Source organism: Lampetra fluviatilis, unplaced genomic scaffold (assembly GCF_964198595.1).
Source record: "Lampetra fluviatilis unplaced genomic scaffold, kcLamFluv1.1 SCAFFOLD_405, whole genome shotgun sequence".
NCBI lineage: Eukaryota > Metazoa > Chordata > Hyperoartia > Petromyzontiformes > Petromyzontidae > Lampetra > Lampetra fluviatilis.
This window is the reverse complement of record NW_027620613.1, coordinates 25,809-53,168: the sequence shown is the minus strand read 5'-3', so window position 1 is coordinate 53,168 and position 27,360 is coordinate 25,809. Positions and strand designations below refer to the sequence as shown.

At 52.0% G+C, this 27,360-nt stretch overlaps 1 protein-coding gene across 1 annotated transcript; it reads right to left on the bottom strand.

Moving 5' to 3' along the window:
- Positions 1–6,839: 6,839 nt before the first annotated feature.
- On the bottom strand, positions 6,840–26,599 carry LOC144954145 (cytochrome c oxidase subunit 7B2, mitochondrial-like). Its single transcript, XM_078884713.1, has 3 exons — positions 26,412–26,599; positions 10,559–10,686; positions 6,840–6,968 (listed from the first exon to the last, which is right to left on the bottom strand). Exons 1-3 carry the CDS (start codon positions 26,446–26,448, stop codon positions 6,894–6,896), a joined length of 240 nt encoding a protein of 79 aa, XP_078740839.1. The 5' UTR covers positions 26,449–26,599; the 3' UTR covers positions 6,840–6,893.
- Between the last annotated feature and the right edge of the window lie 761 nt (positions 26,600–27,360).

Below are 27,360 nucleotides of genomic sequence, written 5' to 3'. Positions count from 1 at the left end.
TCACCCACTCACTCACCCACTCACTCACCCACTCATTCACTCACTCACCCACTCACTCACCCACTCACTCACCCACTCACTCACCCACTCATTCACTCACTCACCCACTCACTCACCCACTCACTCACCCACTCACTCACCCACTCATTCACTCACTCACTCACTCACCCACTCACTCAGCTCCACGTCCTCCTGTACCACATCGCTCCATCTCTTCTCTAGCCCGTGTCACTCACACTCACCCACTCACTCACCCACTCATTCACTCACTCACTCACTCACCCACTCACTCACTCACTCACCCACTCACTCAGCTCCACGTCCTCCTGTACCACGTCACTCCATCTCTTCTCTAGCCCGTGTCACTCACACTCACCCACTCACTCACCCACTCACTCACCCACTCACTCATTCACTCACTCACTCACTCACTCACTCACCCACTCACTCACTCACTCACCCACTCACTCAGCTCCACGTCCTCCTGTACCACGTCACTCCATCTCTTCTCTAGCCCGTGTCACTCACACTCACCCACTCACTCACCCACTCACTCACCCACTCATTCACTCACTCACCCACTCACTCACCCACTCACTCACCCACTCATTCACTCACTCACCCACTCACTCACCCACTCACTCACCCACTCATTCACTCACTCACCCACTCACTCACCCACTCACTCACCCACTCACTCACCCACTCATTCACTCACTCACCCACTCACTCACCCACTCACTCACCCACTCACTCACCCACTCATTCACTCACTCACTCACTCACCCACTCACTCAGCTCCACGTCCTCCTGTACCACATCGCTCCATCTCTTCTCTAGCCCGTGTCACTCACACTCACCCACTCACTCACCCACTCATTCACTCACTCACTCACTCACCCACTCACTCACTCACTCACCCACTCACTCAGCTCCACGTCCTCCTGTACCACGTCACTCCATCTCTTCTCTAGCCCGTGTCACTCACACTCACCCACTCACTCACCCACTCACTCACCCACTCACTCATTCACTCACTCACTCACTCACTCACCCACTCACTCACTCACTCACCCACTCACTCAGCTCCACGTCCTCCTGTACCACGTCACTCCATCTCTTCTCTAGCCCGTGTCACTCACACTCACCCCACTCACTCACCCACTCACTCACCCACTCATCTCACTCACTCACCCACTCACTCACCCACTCACTCACCCACTCATTCACTCACTCACCCACTCACTCACCCACTCACTCACCCACTCATTCACTCACTCACCCACTCACTCACCCACTCACTCACCCACTCACTCACCCACTCATTCACTCACTCACCCACTCACTCACCCACTCACTCACCCACTCACTCACCCACTCATTCACTCACTCACTCACTCACCCACTCACTCAGCTCCACGTCCTCCTGTACCACATCGCTCCATCTCTTCTCTAGCCCGTGTCGCGCCCGTTTAGCCCCCTCAGTATTGTCGAGATCTTTTAAGGATTTGTGAGTGCCACACACACAGACTCGCACAGAATCACACACACACAGACTCAGACTCACACACACACTCAGACACACACACACACAGACTCACACACACACACAGACTCACACAGAATCACACACACACACAGACTCAGACTCACACACACACTCAGACACACACACACACAGACTCAGACTCACACACACAGACTCACACAGAATCACACACACTCGCACACACACGCAGACTAAAAACACACTCGCACAAACTCACACACACACAGACTCACACACACACAGACTCGCACACACAAACTCACACACACACAGACTCACACACAGACTCACACACACACATACACACACAGACTCGCACACACACAGACTCACACACACTCACACACAAACTCACACACACACAGACTCACACACAGACTCACACACACACAGACTCGCACACACACACACAAACTCACACACACACAGACTCAACTCGCACACACACACAGACTCACACACTCACACACAAACTCACACACACTCACACATACACACACAGACTCGCACACACACACAGACTCACACACACACACAGACTCACACACAGACTCACACACACACAGACTCGCACACACACACAGACTCAACACACACTCACACACAAACTCACACACACACAGACTCACACACAGACTCACACACACAGACTCGCACACACACACAGACTCACACACACTCACACACAAACTCACACACAGACTCACACACACACAGACTCGCACACACACACTCACACACAAACTCACACACACACAGACTCACACACACACATACACACTCACACACACACAGACTCACACACAAACTCACACACACACAGAGACTCACTCACAGACTCGCACACACACACAGACTCACAAACACTCACACACTCACAAATACACTCACTCACACACACACACAGACTCACACAAACACTCACAGACTCACACACAAACTCACACACACACTCACACAAACTCACACACACACACAGACTCACACACACACTCACACAGACTCGCACAGACACAGACTCGCACACACACACACAAACTCACACACACAAACTCACACACACACACACAAACTCACACACACACACACAAACTCACACACACAAACTCACACACACACAAACTCACAGACTCGCACACACACACAGACTCGCACACACACACACAAACTCACACACAGAAACTCACACACACACACAAACTCACACACACAGACTCGCACACACAGACTCGCACACACACACAAACTCACAGACTCGCACACACACAGACTCGCACACACACACAGACTCGCACACACAGACTCACACACACACAGACTCGCACACACACACAGACTCACACAGACTCACACACACACACAGACTCGCACACACACAGACTTGCACACACACAGACTCGCACACACACAGACTCGCACACACACAGACTCGCACACACACACAGACACACACAAACTCACAGACTCGCACACACACAGACTCACACACACACAGACTCGCACACACACACTCGCACACACACACAGACTCACACACACACACACAGACTCACACACACAGACTCACACACACACAGACTCACACACACACAGACTCACACACACACAGACTCACACACACACACAGACTCGCACACACATACAGACTCGCACACACACACAGACTCACACACACACAGACTCACACACACACAAACACACACGGACTCGCACAAACTCACACACACAAACTCACACACACAGACTCGCACACACACAGACTCACACACACACACACAGACTCGCACACACACAGACTCACACACACACACAGACTCGCACACACACACAGACTCGCACACACACACACAAACTCACACACACAGACTCGCACACACAGACTCACACACACACAGACTCGCACACACACAGACTCACACTCACACACACACAGACTCGCACACACACACAGACTCGCACACACACACAGACTCGCACACACACAGACTCGCACACACACAGACTCACACACACAGACTCGCACACACACAGGCTCGCACACACAGACTCGCACACACAGACTCACACACACAGACTCGCACACACAGACTCGCACACACACACACTCACGCAGACTCACACACACAGACTCACACACACAGACTCGCACACACAGACTCGCACACACAGACTCGCACACACACTCACACACAGACTCGCACACACACACTCACACACAGACTCGCACACACACACTCACACACACACAGACTCGCACACACAGACTCGCACACACACACAAACTCACACACAGACTCGCACACACACACAAACTCACACACAGACTCGCACACACACACTCACACACAGACTCGAACACACACACAAACTCACACACACAGACTCGCACACACACAGACTCGCACACACACACAAACTCACAGACTCGCACACGCAGACTCACACACACACACTCGCACACACACAGACTTGCACACACACACAAACTCACACACACAAACTCACACACACAAACTCACACACACAGACTCGCACAGACACACAAACTCACACACACAGACTCGCACACACACACAAACACACACAGACTCGCACAGACACACAAACTCACACACACCAGACTCACACACACACACAGACTCACACACAGACTCACACACAGACTCACACACAACACACAGACACACACACAGACTCACACACAGACTCACACACACAGACTCGCACACACACAAACACACACACACAGACTCGCACAGACACACAAACTCACACACACAGACTTGCACACACACACAAAACTCACACCACACAGACTCGCACACACACAAACACACACACACAGACTCGCACAGACACACAAACTCACACACACAGACTCGCACAGACACACAAACTCACACACACAGACTCGCACACCACACACAAACTCACACACACAGACTCGCACAGACACACAAACTCACACACACAGACTCGCACACACACACAGACTCGCACAGACACACAAACTCACACACACAGACCTCGCACAGACACACAAAACTCACACACACAGACTCGCACACACACACAAACACACACAGACTCGCACAGACACACAAACTCACACACACAGACTCACACACACACACAGACTCACACACACAGACTCACACAGCAGACTCACACACAGACTCACACACACACACAGACACACACACAGACTCTCACACAGACTCACACACACAGACTCGCACACACACAAACACACACACACAGACTCGCAGCAGACACACAAACTCACACACACAGACTTGCACACACACACAAACTCACACACACAGACTCGCACACACACAAACACACACACACACAGACTCGCACAGACACACAAACTCACACACACAGACTCGCACAGACACACAAACTCACACACACAGACTCGCACACACACACAAACTCACACACACAGACTCTCGCACACACACACAAACTCACACACACAGACTCGCACAGACACACAAACTCCACACACACAGACTCGCACACACACAAACACACACACACAGACTCGCACAGACACACAAACTCACACACACAGACTCGCACACACACACAAACTCACACACACAGACTCGCACAGACACACAAACTCACACACACAGACTCGCACTAGACACACAAACTCACACACACAGACTCGCACACACACAAACTTGCACACACACACAAACTCACACACACAGACTTGCACACACACACAGACTCACACACACAGACTCGCACACACACACAAACTCACCACACACAGACTCGCGCACACACACAACAACTCACACACACACACACACAGACTCACTCACAACACAGACTCACTCACGTCACTAGACTCACACACACACACAGACTCACACACACACAAGAGACTCCAACGCAGGCGGCGTTATGTAATGATGTAGACACCTTTTATTTCAATCGGACGTCACGTGACCAACTCTTCCCCCCCTTCCAGCGGGGTCACGTGCGCACACGCACACAGAGAGAGGTTAAGGGTCGCGGCTCGGACCGAACCAAGTGACCTACAGGACGACGGGAGGGGGGGGGGGGCACGGTGGGGCAAACCATTTGAGTGGCGATGGGTGGGGGGGGGGGATTGAACGCGAAGAGACGTCGTGATTGGTCTAGAGCCGAGTTGGGCGAGTCCATTGTGTCTCAGTGTGTGGGGGGGGGGTATGGGGATTGAGTGGGAAGGACGGTGATTGGTCTAGAGCCGAGTTGGGCGAGTCCATTGCGTCTCAGTGTGTGGGGGGGGGGGGTATGGGGATTGAGTGGGAAGGACGGTGATTGGTCTAGAGCCGAGTTGGGCGAGTCCATTGCGTCTCAGTGTGTGGGGGGGGGGGTTTGGGGATTGAGTGGGAAGGACGGTGATTGGTCTAGAGCCGAGTTGGGTGAGTCCATTGCGTAGCTCTGTGTGTGGGGGGGGTATTGGGGATTGAGTGGGAAGGACGGTGATTGGTCTAGAGCCGAGTTGGGCGAGTCCATTGCGTCTCAGTGTGTGGGGGGGGGGGGTTTGGGGATTGAGTGGGAAGGACGGTGATTGGTCTAGAGCCGAGTTGGGGCGAGTCCATTGCGTCTCAGTGTGTGGGGGGGGGGGGTTTGGGGATTGAGTGGGAAGGACGGTGATTGGTCTAGAGCCGAGTTGGCGAGTCCATTGTGTCTCAGTGTGTGGGGGGGGGGGGTTTGGGGATTGAGTGGGAAGGACGGTGATTGGTCTAGAGCCGAGTTGGGCGAGTCCATTGCGTCTCAGTGTGTGGGGGGGGGGGGTTTGGGGATTGAGTGGGAAGGACGGTGATTGGTCTAGAGCCGAGTTGGGCGAGTCCATTGGGTCTCAGTGTGTGGGGGGGGGGGTTTGGGGATTGAGTGGGAAGGACGGTGATTGGTCTAGAGCCGAGTTGGGTGAGTCCATTGCGTCTCTGTGTGTGGGGGGGGGGGTTTGGGGATTGAGTGGGAAGGACGGTGATTGGTCTAGAGCCGAGTTGGGCGAGTCCATTGCGTCTCAGTGTGTGGGGGGGGGGTATGGGGATTGAGTGGGAAGGACGGTGATTGGTCTAGAGCCGAGTTGGGCGAGTCCATTGGGTCTCTGTGTGTGGGGGGGCGGTGGTGGGGGGAGTGAGTGGGAAGGAGGCTGATTGGTTAAGAGCCGAGTTGGGTGAGTCTATTGAACCTGCCCCCCCCCCCACAACACCCACCGCCACAACACCCACCCACCCCCACAACACCCACCCACCGCCACAACACCCACCGCCACAACACCCACCCCCACAACACCCACCCACCCCCACAACACCCGTTCAAGCCCCGTTCACTGCTTCCACTCCGTGGGTGTGACCTTGCCGATGGGGGACAGGTTCCATGAGATGCCCGTCTGAGTGCAGGTCTGGGACACGACGGGGGGAGAGAGAGAGACACACACAGCTCACCCCACGTGTGTGTGTGTAGTGTGTGTCTGGTGTGTGTGTGAAGTGTGTGTGTATAGTGTGTGTGTGTAGTGTGTGTAGTGTGTGTAGTGTGTGTGTAGTGTGTGTGTAGTGTGTGTGTAGTGTGTGTGTAGTGTGTGTGTAGTGTGTGTGTAGTGTGTGTGTGTGTGTAGTGTGTGTCTGGTGTGTGTGTGAAGTGTGTGTGTATAGTGTGTGTGTGTAGTGTGTGTAGTGTGTGTGTGGTGTGTGTGTGTGTGTACAGGTGTGTAGTGTGTGTGTGTAGTGTGTAGTGTGTGTAGTGTGTGTGTGTAGTGTGTAGTGTGTGTAGTGTGTGTGTGTGTAGTGTGTGTGTACAGGTGTGTGTGTAGTGTGTGTGTACAGGTGTGTGTGTAGTGTGTGTGTACAGGTGTGTGTGTAGTGTGTGTGTGTGTAGTGTGTGTGTGTAGTGTGTGTGTGTGTAGTGTGTGTGTAGTGTGTGTGTAGTGTGTGTGTGTGTAGTGTGTGTGTAGTGTGTGTGTGTAGTGTGTGTGTAGTGTGTGTGTGTGTAGTGTGTGTGTAGTGTGTGTGTGTAGTGTGTGTGTGTGTGTGTAGTGTGTGTGTGTGTAGTGTGTGTGTGTGTGTGTAGTGTGTGTGTGTAGTGTGTGTGTGTGTGTGTAGTGTGTGTGTAGTGTGTGTGTGTGTGTAGTGTGTGTGTAGTGTGTGTGTAGTGTGTGTGTGTAGTGTGTGTGTAGTGTGTGTGTGTGTAGTGTGTGTGTAGTGTGTGTGTGTGTAGTGTGTGTGTGTGTGTGTAGTGTGTGTGTGTGTAGTGTGTGTGTGTGTGTAGTGTGTGTGTGTGTGTAGTGTGTGTGTGTAGTGTGTGTGTGTGTAGTGTGTGTGTGTAGTGTGTGTGTAGTGTGTGTGTGTGTAGTGTGTGTGTGTGTGTAGTGTGTGTGTGTGTAGTGTGTGTAGTGTGTGTGTAGTGTGTGTGTGTGTAGTGTGTGTAGTGTGTGTAGTGTGTGTGTAGTGTGTGTGTAGTGTGTGTGTGTAGTGTGTGTAGTGTGTGTGTAGTGTGTGTGTGTAGTGTGTAGTGTGTGTGTAGTGTGTGTGTAGTGTGTGTGTGTAGTGTGTGTGTAGTGTGTGTGTGTGTGTAGTGTGTGTGTGTAGTGTGTGTGTGTAGTGTGTGTGTAGTGTGTGTGTAGTGTGTGTGTAGTGTGTGTGTAGTGTGTGTGTAGTGTGTGTGTAGTGTGTGTGTAGTGTGTGTGTGTAGTGTGTAGTGTGTGTGTAGTGTGTGTGTAGTGTGTGTGTAGTGTGTGTGTGTGTAGTGTGTGTGGTGTAGTGTGTGTGGTGTGTGTAGTGTGTGTGTAGTGTGTGTGTGTAGTGTGTGTGTAGTGTGTGTGTACAGGTGTGTAGTGTGTGTGTGTAGTGTGTGTGTAGTGTGTGTAGTGTGTGTAGTGTGTGTATGTGTGTGTGTGTAGTGTGTATGTAGTGTGTGTGTAGTGTGTATGTAGTGTGTGTATGTGTGTGTGGTGTGTAGTGTGTGTGTGTAGTGTGTGTGTAGTGTGTGTGTGTGTGTGTAGTGTGTGTGTAGTGTGTGTGTAGTGTGTGTGTAGTGTGTGTGTAGTGTGTGTGTGTGTAGTGTGTGTGTGTGTGTAGTGTGTGTGTAGTGTGTGTGTAGTGTGTGTGTAGTGTGTGTGTATGTGTGTGTATGTGTGTGTGGTGTGTAGTGTGTGTGTGTAGTGTGTGTGTAGTGTGTGTGTGTAGTGTGTAGTGTGTGTGTAGTGTGTGTGTAGTGTGTGTGTAGTGTGTGTGTGTAGTGTGTGTGTAGTGTGTAGTGTGTGTGTAGTGTGTGTGTAGTGTGTGTGTAGTGTGTGTGTAGTGTGTGTGTAGTGTGTGTGTGTGTAGTGTGTGTGGTGTAGTGTGTGTAGTGTGTGTGGTGTAGTGTGTGTGGTGTGTGTAGTGTGTGTGTAGTGTGTGTGTAGTGTGTGTGTACAGGTGTGTAGTGTGTGTGTGTAGTGTGTGTGTAGTGTGTGTAGTGTGTGTAGTGTGTGTAGTGTGTGTATGTGTGTGTGTGTAGTGTGTGTGTAGTGTGTGTGTGGTGTGTGTGTAGTGTGTGTGTGTGTGTGTAGTGTGTGTGTAGTGTGTGTGGTGTGTGTAGTGTGTGTGTAGTGTGTGTGTGTGTAGTGTGTATGTAGTGTGTGTGTAGTGTGTATGTAGTGTGTGTGTAGTGTGTGTGTGTAGTGTGTGTGTAGTGTGTGTGGTGTGTGTAGTGTGTGTAGTGTGTGTGTGTAGTGTGTGTGTAGTGTGTAGTGTGTGTAGTGTGTGTGTAGTGTGTGTGTACAGGTGTGTAGTGTGTGTGTGTAGTGTGTGTGTAGTGTGTGTAGTGTGTGTAGTGTGTGTATGTGTGTGTAGTGTGTGTGTGGTGTGTGTGTAGTGTATGTGTGTGTAGTGTGTGTGTGTAGTGTGTGTGTAGTGTGTGTGGTGTGTGTAGTGTGTGTGTAGTGTGTATGTACAGGTGTGTAGTGTGTGTGTAGTGTGTGTAGTGTGTGTGTGTGTAGTGTGTGTGTAGTGTGTGTGTAGTGTGTGTGTGTGTAGTGTGTATGTAGTGTGTGTGTAGTGTGTGTGTAGTGTGTGTACGTAGCGTGTGTAGTGTGTGTGTACGTAGTGTGTGTGAATGATGTGTAGTGTAGTGTGTACACGTAGTGTGTGTGTGTACGTAGCGTGTGTGTGTGTAGTGTGTGTGTGTGTAGTGTGTATGTAGCACAGTGTAGTGTGTGTGTGTACGTAGTGTGTGTGTAGTGTGTGTGTAGTGTGTGTGTAGTGTGTGTGCGTAGTGTGTGTGTAGTGTGTGTGTAGTGTGTGTGGTGTGTGTGTGTACCTAGTGTGTATATGTGTGTGTACGTAGTGTGTGTGTGTGTGTGTAGTGTGTATGTAGCACAGTGTAGTGTGTGTGTGTACGTAGTGTGTGTGTAGTGTGTGTGTAGTGTGTGTGTAGTGTGTGTGCGTAGTGTGTGTGTAGTGTGTGTGTAGTGTGTGTACACGTAGTGTGTGTGTAGTGTGTGTGTAGTGTGTGTGGCGTGTGTGTGTACGTAGCGTGTGTGTGTACGTAGTGTGTGTATACGTAGCGTGTAGTGTGTGTGTAGTGTGTATATATGTGTGTAGCGTGTATATTTGTGTGTAGCGTGTGTGTAGCGTGTGTGTAGTGTGTGTGTAGTGTGTGTGTAGTGTGTGTATATATGTGTGGTGTGTGCCTCACGTAAAACCAGACGGCGGAGCAGAACGCCACACTGCTGCCCAGCAGCAGGAAGCCGTACTTCTTGTGTGTGTGCACACGTAGTGTGTGTGTGTACGTAGCGTGTGTGTGTCGTGTGTGTGTGTAGTGTGTGTAGTGTGTGTGTACACGTAGTGTGTGTGTAGTGTGTGTGAATGATGTGTAGTGTAGTGTGTGTGTAGTGTGTGTGGCGTGTGTGTGTACGTAGCGTGTGTGTGTACGTAGTGTGTGTGTGTGTATGTAGCACAGTGTAGTGTGTGTGTGTACACGTAGTGTGTGTGTAGTGTGTGGTGTGTGCCTCACGTAAAACCAGACGGAGGAGCAGAACGCCACACTGCTCCCCAACAGCAGGAAGCCGTACTTCTTGTGGAAGTCCGGGGCCGCCCCGTGGTGGCAGTGGCGTGCCGCCTGCAGCGTGGCAGACGCACGTCCTGGCGGGAGAGGCGGCGGTGGCGGTGGTGGTGGTGTGGGGGGGTCACGGGGAGGGAGACACGGTGAGGAGACGTGGCTACTCGTGACAATGGGGGTTGCAAGTTGGACTTGTTTCGCACCGGACGTGATCATCTGTGGGGGCGGTGGGGGGGGCTGATGGGTCTGGGTGTGTCTGTGGGTCTGGGTGTCTCTGTAGGTCTGGGTGTCTCTGTGGGTCTGGGTGTCTCTGTGGGTCTCTGTGGGTCTGGGTGTCTGTGTGGGTCTGGGTGTCTCTGTAGGTCTGGGTGTCTCTGTAGGTCTCTGTAGGTATGGGTGTCTCTGTAGGTCTGGGTGTCTCTGTGGGTCTCTGTGGGTCTGGGTATCTCTGTAGGTCTGGGTGTCTCTGTGGGTCTCTGTGGGTCTGGATGTCTCTGTAGGTCTGGGTGTCTCTGTAGGTCTGGGTGTCTCTGTAGGTATGGGTGTCTCTGTAGGTATGGGTGTCTCTGTGGGTCTCTGTGGGTCTGGGTGTCTCTGTAGGTCTGGGTGTCTCTGTAGGTATGGGTGTCTCTGTGGGTCTCTGTGGGTCTGGGTGTCTCTGTGGGTCTGAGGGTCTCTGTAGGTATGGGTGTCTCTGTGGGTCTCTGTGGGTCTGGGTGTCTCTGTAGGTATGGGTGTCTCTGTGGGTCTCTGTGGGTCTGGGTGTCTGTGTAGGTCTGGGTGTCTCTGTAGGTATGGGTGTCTCTGTGGGTCTCTGTGGGTCTGGGTGTATCTGTGGGTCTGGGTGTCTGTGTAGGTCTGGGTGTCTCTGTAGGTCTGGGTGTCTCTGTGGGTCTCTGTGGGTCTGGGTGTCTCTGTAGGTATGGGTGTCTCTGTAGGTATGGGTGTCTCTGTGGGTCTCTGTGGGTCTGGGTGTCTCTGTAGGTCTGGGTGTCTCTGTAGGTATGGGTGTCTCTGTAGGTATGGGTGTCTCTGTGGGTCTCTGTGGGTCTGGGTGTCTCTGTGGGTCTGAGGGTCTCTGTAGGTATGGGTGTCTCTGTGGGTCTCTGTGGGTCTGGGTGTCTCTGTAGGTCTGGGTGTCTCTGTAGGTATGGGTGTCTCTGTGGGTCTCTGTAGGTCTGGGTGTCTCTGTGGGTCTGGGTGTCTCTGTGGGTCTCTGTGGGTCTGGGTGTCTCTGTAGGTCTGGGTGTCTCTGTAGGTATGGGTGTCTCTGTGGGTCTCTGTGGGTCTGGGTGTCTGTGTAGGTCTGGGTGTCTCTGTAGGTATGGGTGTCTCTGTGGGTCTCTGTGGGTCTGGGTGTCTGTGTGGGTCTGGGTGTCTCTGTGGGTCTCTGTGGGTCTGGGTGTCTCTGTAGGTCTGGGTGTCTCTGTGGGTCTCTGTAGGTCTGGGTGTCTCTGTGGGTCTGAGGGTCTCTGTAGGTATGGGTGTCTCTGTGGGTCTCTGTGGGTCTGGGTGTCTCTGTAGGTCTGGGTGTCTCTGTAGGTATGGGTGTCTCTGTGGGTCTCTGTGGGTCTGGGTGTCTCTGTAGGTCTGGGTGTCTCTGTAGGTATGGGTGTCTCTGTAGGTATGGGTGTCTCTGTAGGTATGGGTGTCTCTGTGGGTCTCTGTGGGTCTGGGTGTCTCTGTAGGTCTGGGTGTCTCTGTAGGTATGGGTGTCTCTGTGGGTCTCTGTGGGTCTGGGTGTCTGTGTAGGTCTGGGTGTCTCTGTAGGTATGGGTGTCTCTGTGGGTCTCTGTGGGTCTGGGTGTCTGTGTGGGTCTGGGTGTCTCTGTAGGTCTGGGTGTCTCTGTAGGTATGGGTGTCTCTGTAGGTCTGGGTGTCTCTGTGGGTCTGGGTGTCTGTGTGGGTCTGGGTGTCTCTGTAGGTCTGGGTGTCTCTGTGGGTCTGGGTGTCTGTGTGGGTCTGGGTGTCTCTGTAGGTCTGGGTGTCTCTGTGGGTCTCTGTGGGTCTGGGTGTCTCTGTAGGTCTGGGTGTCTCTGTAGGTATGGGTGTCTCTGTGGGTCTCTGTGGGTCTGGGTGTCTGTGTAGGTCTGGGTGTCTCTGTAGGTCTGGGTGTCTCTGTAGGTATGGGTGTCTCTGTAGGTATGGGTGTCTCTGTAGGTATGGGTGGGTCTGGGTGTCTCTGTAGGTCTGGGTGTCTCTGTGGGTCTCTGTGGGTCTGGGTGTCTCTGTAGGTCTGGGTGTCTCTGTAGGTATGGGTGTCTCTGTGGGTCTCTGTGGGTCTGGGTGTCTCTGTGGGTCTGAGGGTCTCTGTAGGTCTGGGTGTCTCTGTAGGTCTGGGTGTCTCTGTAGGTCTGGGTGTCTCTGTAGGTCTGGGTGTCTCTGTGGGTCTCTGTGGGTCTGGGTGTCTCTGTAGGTCTGGGTGTCTCTGTGGGTCTCTGTGGGTCTGGGTGTCTCTGTAGGTCTGGGTGTCTCTGTGGGTCTGGGTGTCTCTGTAGGTCTGGGTGTCTCTGTAGGTATGGGTGTCTCTGTGGGTCTCTGTGGGTCTGGGTGTCTCTGTGGGTCTGGGTGTCTCTGTAGGTCTGGGTGTCTCTGTGGGTCTCTGTGGGTCTGGGTGTCTCTGTAGGTCTGGGTGTCTCTGTGGGTCTGGATGTCTCTGTAGGTCTGGGTGTCTCTGTAGGTATGGGTGTCTCTGTGGGTCTCTGTGGGTCTGGGTGTCTCTGTGGGTCTGAGGATCTCTGTAGGTATGGGTGTCTCTGTGGGTCTCTGTGGGTCTGGGTGTCTCTGTAGTTCTGGGTGTGTCTGTAGGTATGGGTGTCTCTGTGGGTCTCTGTGGGTCTGGGTGTCTGTGTAGGTCTGGGTGTCTCTGTAGGTATGGGTGTCTCTGTGGGTCTAGGTGTCTGTGTGGGTCTGGGTGTCTCTGTAGGTATGGGTGTCTCTGTGGGTCTCTGGGTCTGGGTGTCTGTGTGGGTCTCTGTGGGTCTGGGTGTCTGTGTGGGTCTGGGTGTCTCTGTGGGTCTGGGTGTCTCTGTGGGTCTGGGTGTCTCTGTGGGTCTCTGTGGGTCTGGGTGTCTCTGTGGGTCTCTGTGGGTCTCTGTGGGTCTGGGTGTCTCTGTGGGTCTGGGTGTCTCTGTGGGTCTGGGTGTCTCTGTGGGTCTGGGTGTCTCTGTAGGTCTGGGTGTCTGTGGGTCTGGGTGTCTCTGTGGGTCTCTGTGTGTCTGGGTGTCTCTGTGGGTCTCTGTGGGTCTGGGTGTCTCTGTGAGTCTCTGTGGGTCTGGGTGTCTCTGTAGGTCTGGGTGTCTCTGTGGGTCTGGGTGTCTGTGGGTCTGGGTGTCTCTGTGAGTCTCTGTAGGTCTGGGTGTCTCTGTGGGTCTGGGTGTCTCTGTAGGTCTGGGTGTCTCTGTGGGTCTGGGTGTCTCTGTAGGTCTGGGTGTCTCTGTGGGTCTGGGTGTCTCTGTAGGTCTGGGTGTCTCTGTAGGTCTGGGTGTCTCTGTGGGTCTGGGTGTCTCTGTAGGTCTGGGTGTCTCTGTGGGTCTGGGTGTCTCTGTAGGTCTGGGTGTCTCTGTAGGTCTGGGTGTCTCTGTGGGTCTGGGTGTCTCTGTAGGTCTGGGTGTCTCTGTGGGTCTGGGTGTCTCTGTAGGTCTGGGTGTCTCTGTAGGTCTGGGTGTCTCTGTGGGTCTGGGTGTCTCTGTAGGTCTGAGTGTCTGTAGGTCTCTGTGAGTCTCTGTGGGTGTCCGTAGGTCAGTGTGTGTGTGGGTCTGGGTGTCTCTGTGGGTGTCTCTGTGGGTGTCTGTAGGTCTGTGTGTGTGTGGGTCTGGGTGTCTCTGTGGGTCTGTGTGTGTGTGGGTCTGGGTGTCTCTGTGGGTGTCTCTGTGAGTCTCTGTAGGTCTGTGTGTGTGTGGGTCTGGGTGTCTCTGTGGGTGTCTCTGTGAGTCTCTGTAGGTCTGTGTGTCTGCAGGTCTGGGTGTCTCTGTGGGTGTCTCCGTGTGTCTCTGTATGTTGACCTTCTCTCGCACCAACGTACGTAGCCAAGCGTGCTAACAAACGAAACACAAAAATCAGTTCTAAAGAAATGAGTTTGTCAATCTGGATGCTGATGCTGATGATTTACAAGTGGCAGAGCTCCCAGCTGCTTCGTAATATCGGGAAGCAGAGCGTTCCAGACGGCCGCAAAAGCACATCTAAAAGTGTCGCGCGATGATGCGTCTACGGGGCAAACTCTAAGACCCATAGACACACACAGAGACCCATAGAGATACATAGACACACACAGAGACCCATAGAGATACATAGACACACACAGAGACCCATAGAGATACATAGAGATACATAGAGACCCATAGACACACACAGAGACCCATAGACACACACAGAGACCCATAGACACACACAGAGACCCATAGAGATACATAGACACACAGAGACCAATAGAGACCCATAGACACACACAGAGACCCACAGAGACCCATAGAGACCCATAGAGACCCATAGAGACCCATAGAGACCAATAGAGACCCATAGAGATCCATAGAGACCCATAGAGATCCATAGAAACCCATAGAGATACATAGAGACCCATAAAGACCCATAGAGATACATAGAGACACATAGAGACACATAGAGACCCATAGAGATACATAGAGACACATAGAGACACATAGAGACCCATAAAGACCCAGAGAGATCCATAGAGACCCATAGAGACCCATAGAGATCCATAGAGACAATTAGAGACACATAGAGACCCATAGAGACCCATAGAGATCCATAGAGACCCATAGAGATCCATAGAGACCCATAGAGATCCATAGAGACCCATAGAGATACATAGAGACCCATAGAGACCCATAGAGACCCATAGAGATACATAGAGACCCATAGAGACCCATAGAGATACATAGAGACCCATAGAGACCCATAGAGACACATAAAGACCCTTAGAGATACATAGAGACCCATAGAGATACATAGAGACCCATAAAGACCCATAGAGATACATAGAGACCCATAGAGACCCATAGAGATACATAGAGACCCATAGAGACCCATAGAGACCCATAGAGATACATAGAGATACATAGAGATACATAGAGACCCATAGAGACCCATAGAGATACATAGAGATACATAGAGACCCATAGAGACCCATAGAGATACATAGAGACACATAGAGACCCATAGAGATACATAGAGATACACAGAGACCCATAGAGATTCACAGAGACCCATAGAGACACAGACACACATAGAGATACATAGAGACCCATAGAGATACATAGAGACCCATAAAGACCCATAGAGACACATAGAGATGCATAGAGACCCATAAAGACCCATAGAGACACATAGAGATGCATAGAGACCCATAGAGACCCATAGAGACCCATAGAGACCCATAAAGACCCATAGAGACACATAGAGATGTATAGAGACCCATAGAGACCCATAGAGATACATAGAGACCCATAAAGACCCATAGAGACACATAGAAATGCATAGAGACCCATAGAGATGCATAGAGACCCATAGAGACCCATAGAGATGCATAGAGACCCATAGAGACACATAGAGACCCATAGAGATACATAGAGATACATAGAGACTCATAGAGATGCATAGAGCCCCATAAAGACCCATAGAGATAAATAGAGACCCATAGAGACCCATAGAGATGCATAGAGACCCATAGAGATACATAGAGACCCATAAAGACCCATAGAGACACATAGAGATGCATAGAGACCCATAGAGATGCATAGAGACCCATAGAGATACATAGAGACCCATAAAGACCCATAGAGACACATAGAGATGCATAGAGACCCATAGAGATGCATAGAGACCCATAGAGACCCATAAAGACCCATAGAGATGCATAGAGACCCATAGAGATACATAGAGATACATAGAGACCCATAGAGACACCCAGACCCACAGAGACACCCAGACCCACAGAGACACCCAGACCCACAGAGACACCCAGAGCCACAGAGACACCCAGACCCACAGAGACACCCAGACCCACAGAGACACCCAGACCCACAGAGACCCATAAAGAAACATCAAGTTCAAGTTCATGTATTGGGTATACAGCCCTGTGAGCCATTCGGCTCTTGAATCGGGTGCAACCGCAACAAACAAAACACATGAACAAAAAAAACATCTTAAAGTGACTTTGTGTGACTGTAGTGCAAACAGAAAATCCAAGAAGAGACAGCGAAACGTTGCAAAAAAAACACCGTGACACACCCAACGCTGTGTGCAAACATCCCAGTGGGATGCAAGTCAAACAACAACAACAACCACCACCACAAGACAACTTAGATTAAGGCCATCACAAACAGACCACCCAGAGACCTCGAGACCCCCCCCCCCAGACCCATAGACACGCAGAGAGACATCCAGACCCATAGAGACACCCAGACACACCCAGACCCATAGACACCCAGACAGACATCCAGACCCATAGAGACACCCACAACCACAGAGACCCATAGAGACACCCAGACCCACAGAGACCCATAGAGACACCCAGACACACCCAGACCCAGAGACACCCAGACCCACAGAGACCCAGAGACACCCAGACCGACAGAGACACCCAGACACACCCAGACCCACAGAGACCCATAGAGACACCCAGACCAATAGAGACCCATAGAGACACCCAGACCCACAGAGAACCACATAGACCCACAGAGATCTATAGAAACCCACAGACCCATAGACACCCACAGACACCCATAGACACCCACAGACACCCATAGACACCCACAGACACCCACAGACCCCCATAGACACCCACAGACCCCCATAGACACCCACAGACCCATAGACACCCACAGACCCCCATAGACACCCACAGACACCCACAGACCCATAGACACCCATTGACACCCATAGACACCCACAGACCCATAGACACCCATTGACACCCATAGACACCCACAGACCCATAGACACTCACAGAGACTCACAGACACCCATAGACACCCACAGACACCCACAGACCCATAGACACCCACAGACACCCACAGACACCCACAGACCCATAGACACCCATAGACACCCACAGACCCATAGACACTCACAGACACCCACAGACACCCACAGACACCCACAGACCCATAGACACCCACAGACCCATAGACACCCACAGACCCATAGACACCCACAGACCCACAGACCCATAGACACCCACAGACACCCACAGACCCATAGACACCCACAGACCCATAGACACCCACAGACCCATAGACACCCACAGACCCATAGACACCCACAGACCCATAGACACCCACAGACCCATAGACACCCACAGACACATAGACACCCACAGACCCACAGACCCATAGACACCCACAGACCCATAGACACCCATAGACACCCACAGACACCCACAGACACCAACAGACACCCACAGACACCCACAGACACCCACAGACCCATAGACACCCACAGACCCACAGACCCCCACAGACCCATAGACACCCACAGACACATAGACACCCACAGACACCCACAGACCCACAGACACCCACAGACCCATAGACACCCACAGACCCATAGACACCCATAGACACCCACAGACACCCACAGACACCAACAGACACCCACAGACACCCACAGACACCCACAGACCCACAGACACCCACAGACACCCACAGACCCATAGACACCCACAGACCCACAGACACCCACAGACACCCACAGACACCCACAGACCCATAGACACCCACAGACCCATAGACACCCAAAGACCCATAGACACCCACAGACCCACAGACCCATAGACACCCACAGACACCCACAGACCCACAGACACCCACAGACCCATAGACACCCACAGACCCATAGACACCCACAGACCCATAGACACCCACAGACCCATAGACACCCACAGACCCATAGACACCCACAGACCCATAGACACCCACAGACCCATAGACACCCACAGACCCATAGACACCCACAGACCCATAGACACCCACAGACACATAGACACCCACAGACACCCACAGACCCACAGACACCCACAGACCCATAGACACCCACAGACCCATAGACACCCATAGACACCCACAGACACCCACAGACACCAACAGACACCCACAGACACCCACAGACCCATAGACACCCACAGACCCACAGACACCCACAGACACCCACAGACACCCACAGACCCATAGACACCCACAGACCCATAGACACCCACAGACCCATAGACACCCACAGACCCACAGACCCATAGACACCCACAGACACCCACAGACCCATAGACACCCACAGACCCATAGACACCCACAGACCCATAGACACCCACAGACCCATAGACACCCACAGACACCCACAGACCCACAGACACCCACAGACCCATAGACACCCACAGACCCATAGACACCCATAGACACCCACAGACACCCACAGACACCAACAGACACCCACAGACACCCACAGACCCATAGACACCCACAGACCCATAGACACCCACAGACACCCACAGACACCCACAGACCCATAGACACCCATAGACACCCACAGACACCCACAGACACCCACAGACCCATAGACACCCACAGACACCCACAGACCCATAGACACCCACAGACCCATAGACACCCACAGACCCATAGACACCCACAGACACCCACAGACCCATAGACACCCACAGACACCCACAGACCCATAGACACCCACAGACACCCACAGACACCCACAGACACCCACAGACACCCACAGACACCCACAGACCCACAGACACCCACAGACACCCACAGACACCCACAGACACCCACAGACCCATAGACACCCACAGACACCCACAGACACCCACAGACACCCACAGACACCCACAGACCCACAGACACCCACAGACCCATAGACACCCACAGACACCCACAGACCCATAGACACCCACAGACACCCACAGACACCCACAGACCCATAGACACCCACAGACACATAGACACCCACACACACCCACAGACCCATAGACACCCACAGACCCACAGACACCCACAGACACCCACAGACACCCACAGACCCATAGACACCCACAGACACCCACAGACCCACAGACACCCACAGACACCCACAGACACCCACAGACACCCACAGACACCCACAGACACCCACAGACACCCACAGACACCCACAGACACCCACAGACACCCACAGACACCCACAGACCCATAGACACCCACAGACACCCACAGACCCATAGACACCCACAGACACCCACAGACACCCACAGACCCATAGACACCCACAGACACATAGACACCCACACACACCCACAGACCCATAGACACCCACAGACCCATAGACACCCACAGACACCCACAGACACCCACAGACCCATAGACACCCACAGACACATAGACACCCACACACACCCACAGACCCATAGACACCCACAGACCCATAGACACCCACAGACACCCACAGACCCATAGACACCCACAGACCCATAGACACCCACAGACACCCACAGACCCATAGACACCCACAGACCCATAGACACCCACAGACACCCACAGACCCATAGACACCCACAGACACCCACAGACACCCACAGACCCATAGACACCCACAGACACCCACAGACACCCACAGACCCATAGACACCCACAGACACATAGACACCCACACACACCCACAGACCCATAGACACCCACAGACCCATAGACACCCACAGACACCCACAGACCCATAGACACCCACAGACCCATAGACACCCACAGACACCCACAGACCCATAGACACCCACAGACCCATAGACACCCACAGACACCCACAGACCCATAGACACCCACAGACACCCACAGACACCCACAGACCCATAGACACCCACAGACACCCACAGACCCATAGACACCCACAGACACATAGACACCCACACACACCCACAGACCCATAGACACCCACAGACCCATAGACACCCACAGACCCATAGACACCCACAGACACCCACAGACACATAGACACCCACAGACACCCACAGACACCCACAGACCCATAGACACCCACAGACACCCACAGACACCCAAAGACCCATAGACACCCACAGACCCACAGACCCATAGACACCCACAGACACCCACAGACCCACAGACACCCACAGACCCATAGACACCCACAGACCCATAGACACCCACAGACCCATAGACACCCACAGACCCATAGACACCCACAGACCCATAGACACCCACAGACCCATAGACACCCACAGACCCATAGACACCCACAGACCCATAGACACCCACAGACCCATAGACACCCACAGACACATAGACACCCACAGACACCCACAGACCCACAGACACCCACAGACCCATAGACACCCACAGACCCATAGACACCCATAGACACCCACAGACACCCACAGACACCAACAGACACCCACAGACACCCACAGACCCATAGACACCCACAGACCCACAGACACCCACAGACACCCACAGACACCCACAGACCCATAGACACCCACAGACCCATAGACACCCACAGACCCATAGACACCCACAGACCCACAGACCCATAGACACCCACAGACACCCACAGACCCATAGACACCCACAGACCCATAGACACCCACAGACCCATAGACACCCACAGACCCATAGACACCCACAGACACCCACAGACCCACAGACACCCACAGACCCATAGACACCCACAGACCCATAGACACCCATAGACACCCACAGACACCCACAGACACCAACAGACACCCACAGACACCCACAGACCCATAGACACCCACAGACCCATAGACACCCACAGACACCCACAGACACCCACAGACCCATAGACACCCATAGACACCCACAGACACCCACAGACACCCACAGACCCATAGACACCCACAGACACCCACAGACCCATAGACACCCACAGACCCATAGACACCCACAGACCCATAGACACCCACAGACACCCACAGACCCATAGACACCCACAGACACCCACAGACCCATAGACACCCACAGACACCCACAGACACCCACAGACACCCACAGACACCCACAGACACCCACAGACCCACAGACACCCACAGACACCCACAGACACCCACAGACACCCACAGACCCATAGACACCCACAGACACCCACAGACACCCACAGACACCCACAGACACCCACAGACCCACAGACACCCACAGACCCATAGACACCCACAGACACCCACAGACCCATAGACACCCACAGACACCCACAGACACCCACAGACCCATAGACACCCACAGACACATAGACACCCACACACACCCACAGACCCATAGACACCCACAGACCCACAGACACCCACAGACACCCACAGACCCATAGACACCCACAGACACCCACAGACCCACAGACACCCACAGACACCCACAGACACCCACAGACACCCACAGACACCCACAGACACCCACAGACACCCACAGACACCCACAGACACCCACAGACACCCACAGACACCCACAGACACCCACAGACCCATAGACACCCACAGACACCCACAGACCCATAGACACCCACAGACACCCACAGACACCCACAGACCCATAGACACCCACAGACACATAGACACCCACACACACCCACAGACCCATAGACACCCACAGACCCATAGACACCCACAGACACCCACAGACACCCACAGACCCATAGACACCCACAGACACATAGACACCCACACACACCCACAGACCCATAGACACCCACAGACCCATAGACACCCACAGACACCCACAGACCCATAGACACCCACAGACCCATAGACACCCACAGACACCCACAGACCCATAGACACCCACAGACCCATAGACACCCACAGACACCCACAGACCCATAGACACCCACAGACACCCACAGACACCCACAGACCCATAGACACCCACAGACACCCACAGACACCCACAGACCCATAGACACCCACAGACACATAGACACCCACACACACCCACAGACCCATAGACACCCACAGACCCATAGACACCCACAGACACCCACAGACCCATAGACACCCACAGACCCATAGACACCCACAGACACCCACAGACCCATAGACACCCACAGACCCATAGACACCCACAGACACCCACAGACCCATAGACACCCACAGACACCCACAGACACCCACAGACCCATAGACACCCACAGACACCCACAGACCCATAGACACCCACAGACACATAGACACCCACACACACCCACAGACCCATAGACACCCACAGACCCATAGACACCCACAGACCCATAGACACCCACAGACACCCACAGACACATAGACACCCACAGACACCCACAGACACCCACAGACCCATAGACACCCACAGACACCCACAGACACCCACAGACCCATAGACACCCACAGACACATAGACACCCACACACACCCACAGACCCATAGACACCCACAGACCCATAGACACCCACAGACACCCACAGACACCCACAGACCCACAGACACCCACAGACCCATAGACACCCACAGACACCCACAGACACCCACAGACCCATAGACACCCACAGACACCCACAGACACCCACAGACCCATAGACACCCACAGACACATAGACACCCACACACACCCACAGACCCATAGACACCCACAGACCCATAGACACCCACAGACACCCACAGACACATAGACACCCACAGACACCCACAGACACCCACAGACACCCACAGACACCCACAGACACCCACAGACCCATAGACACCCACAGACACATAGACACCCACACACACCCACAGACCCATAGACACCCACAGACCCATAGACACCCACAGACACCCACAGACACCCACAGACACCCACAGACACCCACAGACCCACAGACACCCACAGACCCATAGACACCCACAGACACCCACAGACACCCACAGACACCCACAGACACCCACAGACACCCACAGACCCATAGACACCCACAGACACCCACAGACCCATAGACACCCACAGACACCCACAGACACCCACAGACACCCACAGACACCCACAGACCCATAGACACCCACAGACCCATAGACACCCACAGACACCCACAGACACAGACACCCACAGACACCCACAGACACCCACAGACACCCACAGACCCATAGACACCCACAGACCCACAGACACCCACAGACCCACAGACACCAACAGACACCCACAGACACCCACAGACCCATAGACACCCACAGACCCACAGACACCCACAGACACCCACAGACACCCACAGACCCATAGACACCCACAGACCCACAGACACCCACAGACCCACAGACACCAACAGACACCCACAGACACCCACAGACACCCACAGACCCATAGACACCCACAGACACCCACAGACACCCACAGACACCCACAGACACCCACAGACACCAACAGACACCCACAGACACCCACAGACCCACAGACACCCACAGACACCCACAGACACCCACAGACACCCACAGACACCCACAGACACCCACAGACACCCACAGACACCCACAGACACCCACAGACCCATAGACACCCACAGACACCCACAGACACCCACAGACACCCACAGACACCCACAGACACCCACAGACACCCACAGACACCCACAGACACCCACAGACCCATAGACACCCACAGACACCCACAGACACCCACAGACACCCACAGACACCCACAGACACCCACAGACACCCACAGACCCATAGACACCCACAGACCCACAGACACCCACAGACCCACAGACACCAACAGACACCCACAGACACCCACAGACCCATAGACACCCACAGACCCACAGACACCCACAGACACCCACAGACACCCACAGACACCCACAGACACCCACAGACCCATAGACACCCACAGACCCACAGACACCAACAGACACCCACAGACACCCACAGACACCCACAGCCACCCACAGACACCCACAGACCCATAGACACCCACAGACACCCACAGACACCCACAGACACCCACAGACACCAACAGACACCCACAGACACCCACAGACACCCACAGACACCCACAGACACCCACAGACACCCACAGACACCCACAGACCCATAGACACCCACAGACCCATAGACACCCACAGACACCCACAGACACCCACAGACACCCACAGACACCCACAGACACCCACAGACACCAACAGACACCCACAGACACCCACAGACCCACAGACACCCACAGACACCCACAGACACCCACAGACACCCACAGACACCCACAGACACCCACAGACACCCACAGACCCACAGACACCCACAGACACCCACAGACACCCACAGACACCCACAGACACCCACAGACACCCACAGACACCCACAGACACCCACAGACACCCACAGACACCCACAGACACCCACAGACACCCATAGACACCCACAGACACCCACAGATGTTCACGGCTGACCGCACAGAGTCGCTGTACACAAAGCTGTCCAAACGTCTTGTGACACCCCCCCCTCCATTCATTAACCTCTAACCCCCCCCACTCACCTTTCTCAATATTAACTATTAATAAACTATCTGCAGGGATTCATCTTCTTGGTTCTTTCGGTAAAGTCACCACGTAGAAGGGAAGCAATAAAATAATAAAAATAAAACGTTATAAAATAATTCTCACGACGTTTCGGCCACAACACAAGCAGCCGTCATTCAGACGCTGTCTTCTCGACAGACCTGTTCTTCACCTGAGGACGGCTGCTTGCGTTGTGGCCGAAACGTCGTGAGAATTGTATTTTATTACGTTTTATTTTTATTATTTAAAAATTGTATTTTATAATTTTTATTTTTATTATTTCAATTTTTTATTTTATTATGTTTTATTTTTATTATTTTAAAATAGTATTTTATTATGTTTGATTTTTATTATTTTATTATTTCCCTTCTACGTGGTGACTTTACCGACAGAACCAAGAAGATGAATCCTTGCAGTCACGAAAGAAGCTTTACATCGAACTATCTACAGGGTGGTTCTCAAAACATTTTTTTTTACACTTCCGAGACACGTAAGCTTTCGCTACTAATATTATTCATAATCAACGTTTTTGGGTTAGATCGCGTTATTTATTTTTTATTTATAAATAACGCGTTATTTATTTATATCTATAAAAACGCGTTATTTATAATAATAAATAGCACGTAATTTTTTTATTAATAAAAAATAGCGAGTTATTTATTTAACAAATAGCGCGTTCTTTATTTTATGAATAACGCGTTTTTTATATTTATATAAATAACGCGATCTAACCCAAAAACGTTGATTATGAACACTTCTGAGAATTAGCAACAGAGCCGCGGGAAGCTATTAACCATACGTTCTAGATTTGAAGCTTTCGTGACTGCAAGGATTCATATTATTAGGTTTTTTCGGTAAAGTCAAGTAGGTAAAACATTTAATTTAATAAAAGTAAAATAAAAATACAGCAATCGGCGCTGTGACGGTTCCACCTGAAGACGGAAGCTTGTGTTGCCTCCGAAACGTCGTGATTTTATTTTATTAATTTAAATGTTTTACCTACGTGACTTTACCGAAAAACCTAACAATATTAACCATACGTTCATACTCGTTGGTTCTCTCGGTAAAGTCACGTCGTTAGGAATTAAATATAAACAAATCACGACGTTTCGACCGCTTGTGTTGCGATCGAAACGTCGCGATTCGTTTTATTCGATTTCATTTACCGAAAGAACCAAAGAGTACGGATGTCTGCAGTCACGAAAGCTTAAAATCATCATCGTTATTAAGATTATAATCTGTAAAGTTTAATTTTATTGAACCACCCACAGAGGGTTGACCGCCTGAGGTATCGCTTAAAAATAGAATATTTAGGCACCTGAGATCGCAAGAGCAGAGCGAGTGAGACGCAGCATTGTTGAGGTGTTGGTTAATTAAACCAAAAATTAACGACGATAACTTTTAATTTAATTTTTGTTTTAACAAAAATTTTCTCCTCAGAATCTTGCGAAGCCGAACGCGGCAAGGTGGACCCGGTCACTGCTGAAGAACGAAATGGCGGGCCCGATGACGTCACTTCCGCCGGCGGTTAAATTAATTAAAACTTTATAATTAAGTCGATTTGTTTTTCGACGCGTGCTTTAGGTTGTAATTAACTTGTTGTTCTGTTAGTTATGCGCCGTTTTATTTTTGTGCCTCGGTTTAATAAAATACAAAAAAAAATTGGTTTGGCTTGCCGGATGTGACGTCAATGCGGCGGACTACATCTCGGGAGGGAGGGGCGAGGCGGACGTTCTCGTCGCGTGACGTCACTAATTTAAATATATATTTTATAAATTCAAATTGTTTAGACGCGTGCTTTAGGTTAACACGAAAGGAGTCAAGCAAATTGTGCGCTGTTTTATTATTTATGCCTCGTTTTTAAACAAAATCGTAAAAACTAAAAATGTTGAGGTTGCCGGATGTGACGTCAGTGCGGTGGACAGCGTTCGAGGGCGGACGTATCCGGCACGTGACGTCACTAACTATTACAAAAAATAAAATCGATTTTTTTTTATAATGCTTGCTTAAGTTGTTTTTGTTACCTTTCAGGGTTAGTAAATTCTCCGTTTTACGCTTTTATATTTGAACCTCGTTTTTAAACAAAAATTGTACAATAAATAATGTTTTTTTGGCAAGTCGCCGGACGTGACGTCATGCAGCGGAGGGCATCCGGGGCGGATGTTCAAGTCTCGTGACGTCACTAACTAATATTAAAATATTTTAAATATTAAAACAAATTTTTTTAACGCGAGATTTAGTTATTGTTGTTATTGTTGTTATTTTTA

Coding starts and splice junctions, on each gene's coding strand:
- LOC144954145 (XM_078884713.1), bottom strand. CDS start 26,448: ATGCTGCGTCTCACTCGCTCTGCTCTTGCGATCTCAG. Junction 10,687..26,411: donor CTCTGCTCTTGCGATCTCAG/GTGCCTAAATAT, acceptor CTCTCCCGCCAG/GACGTGCGTCTGCCACGCTG. Junction 6,969..10,558: donor GCTCCTCCGTCTGGTTTTAC/GTGAGGCACACA, acceptor GTCGTGTCCCAG/ACCTGCACTCAGACGGGCAT.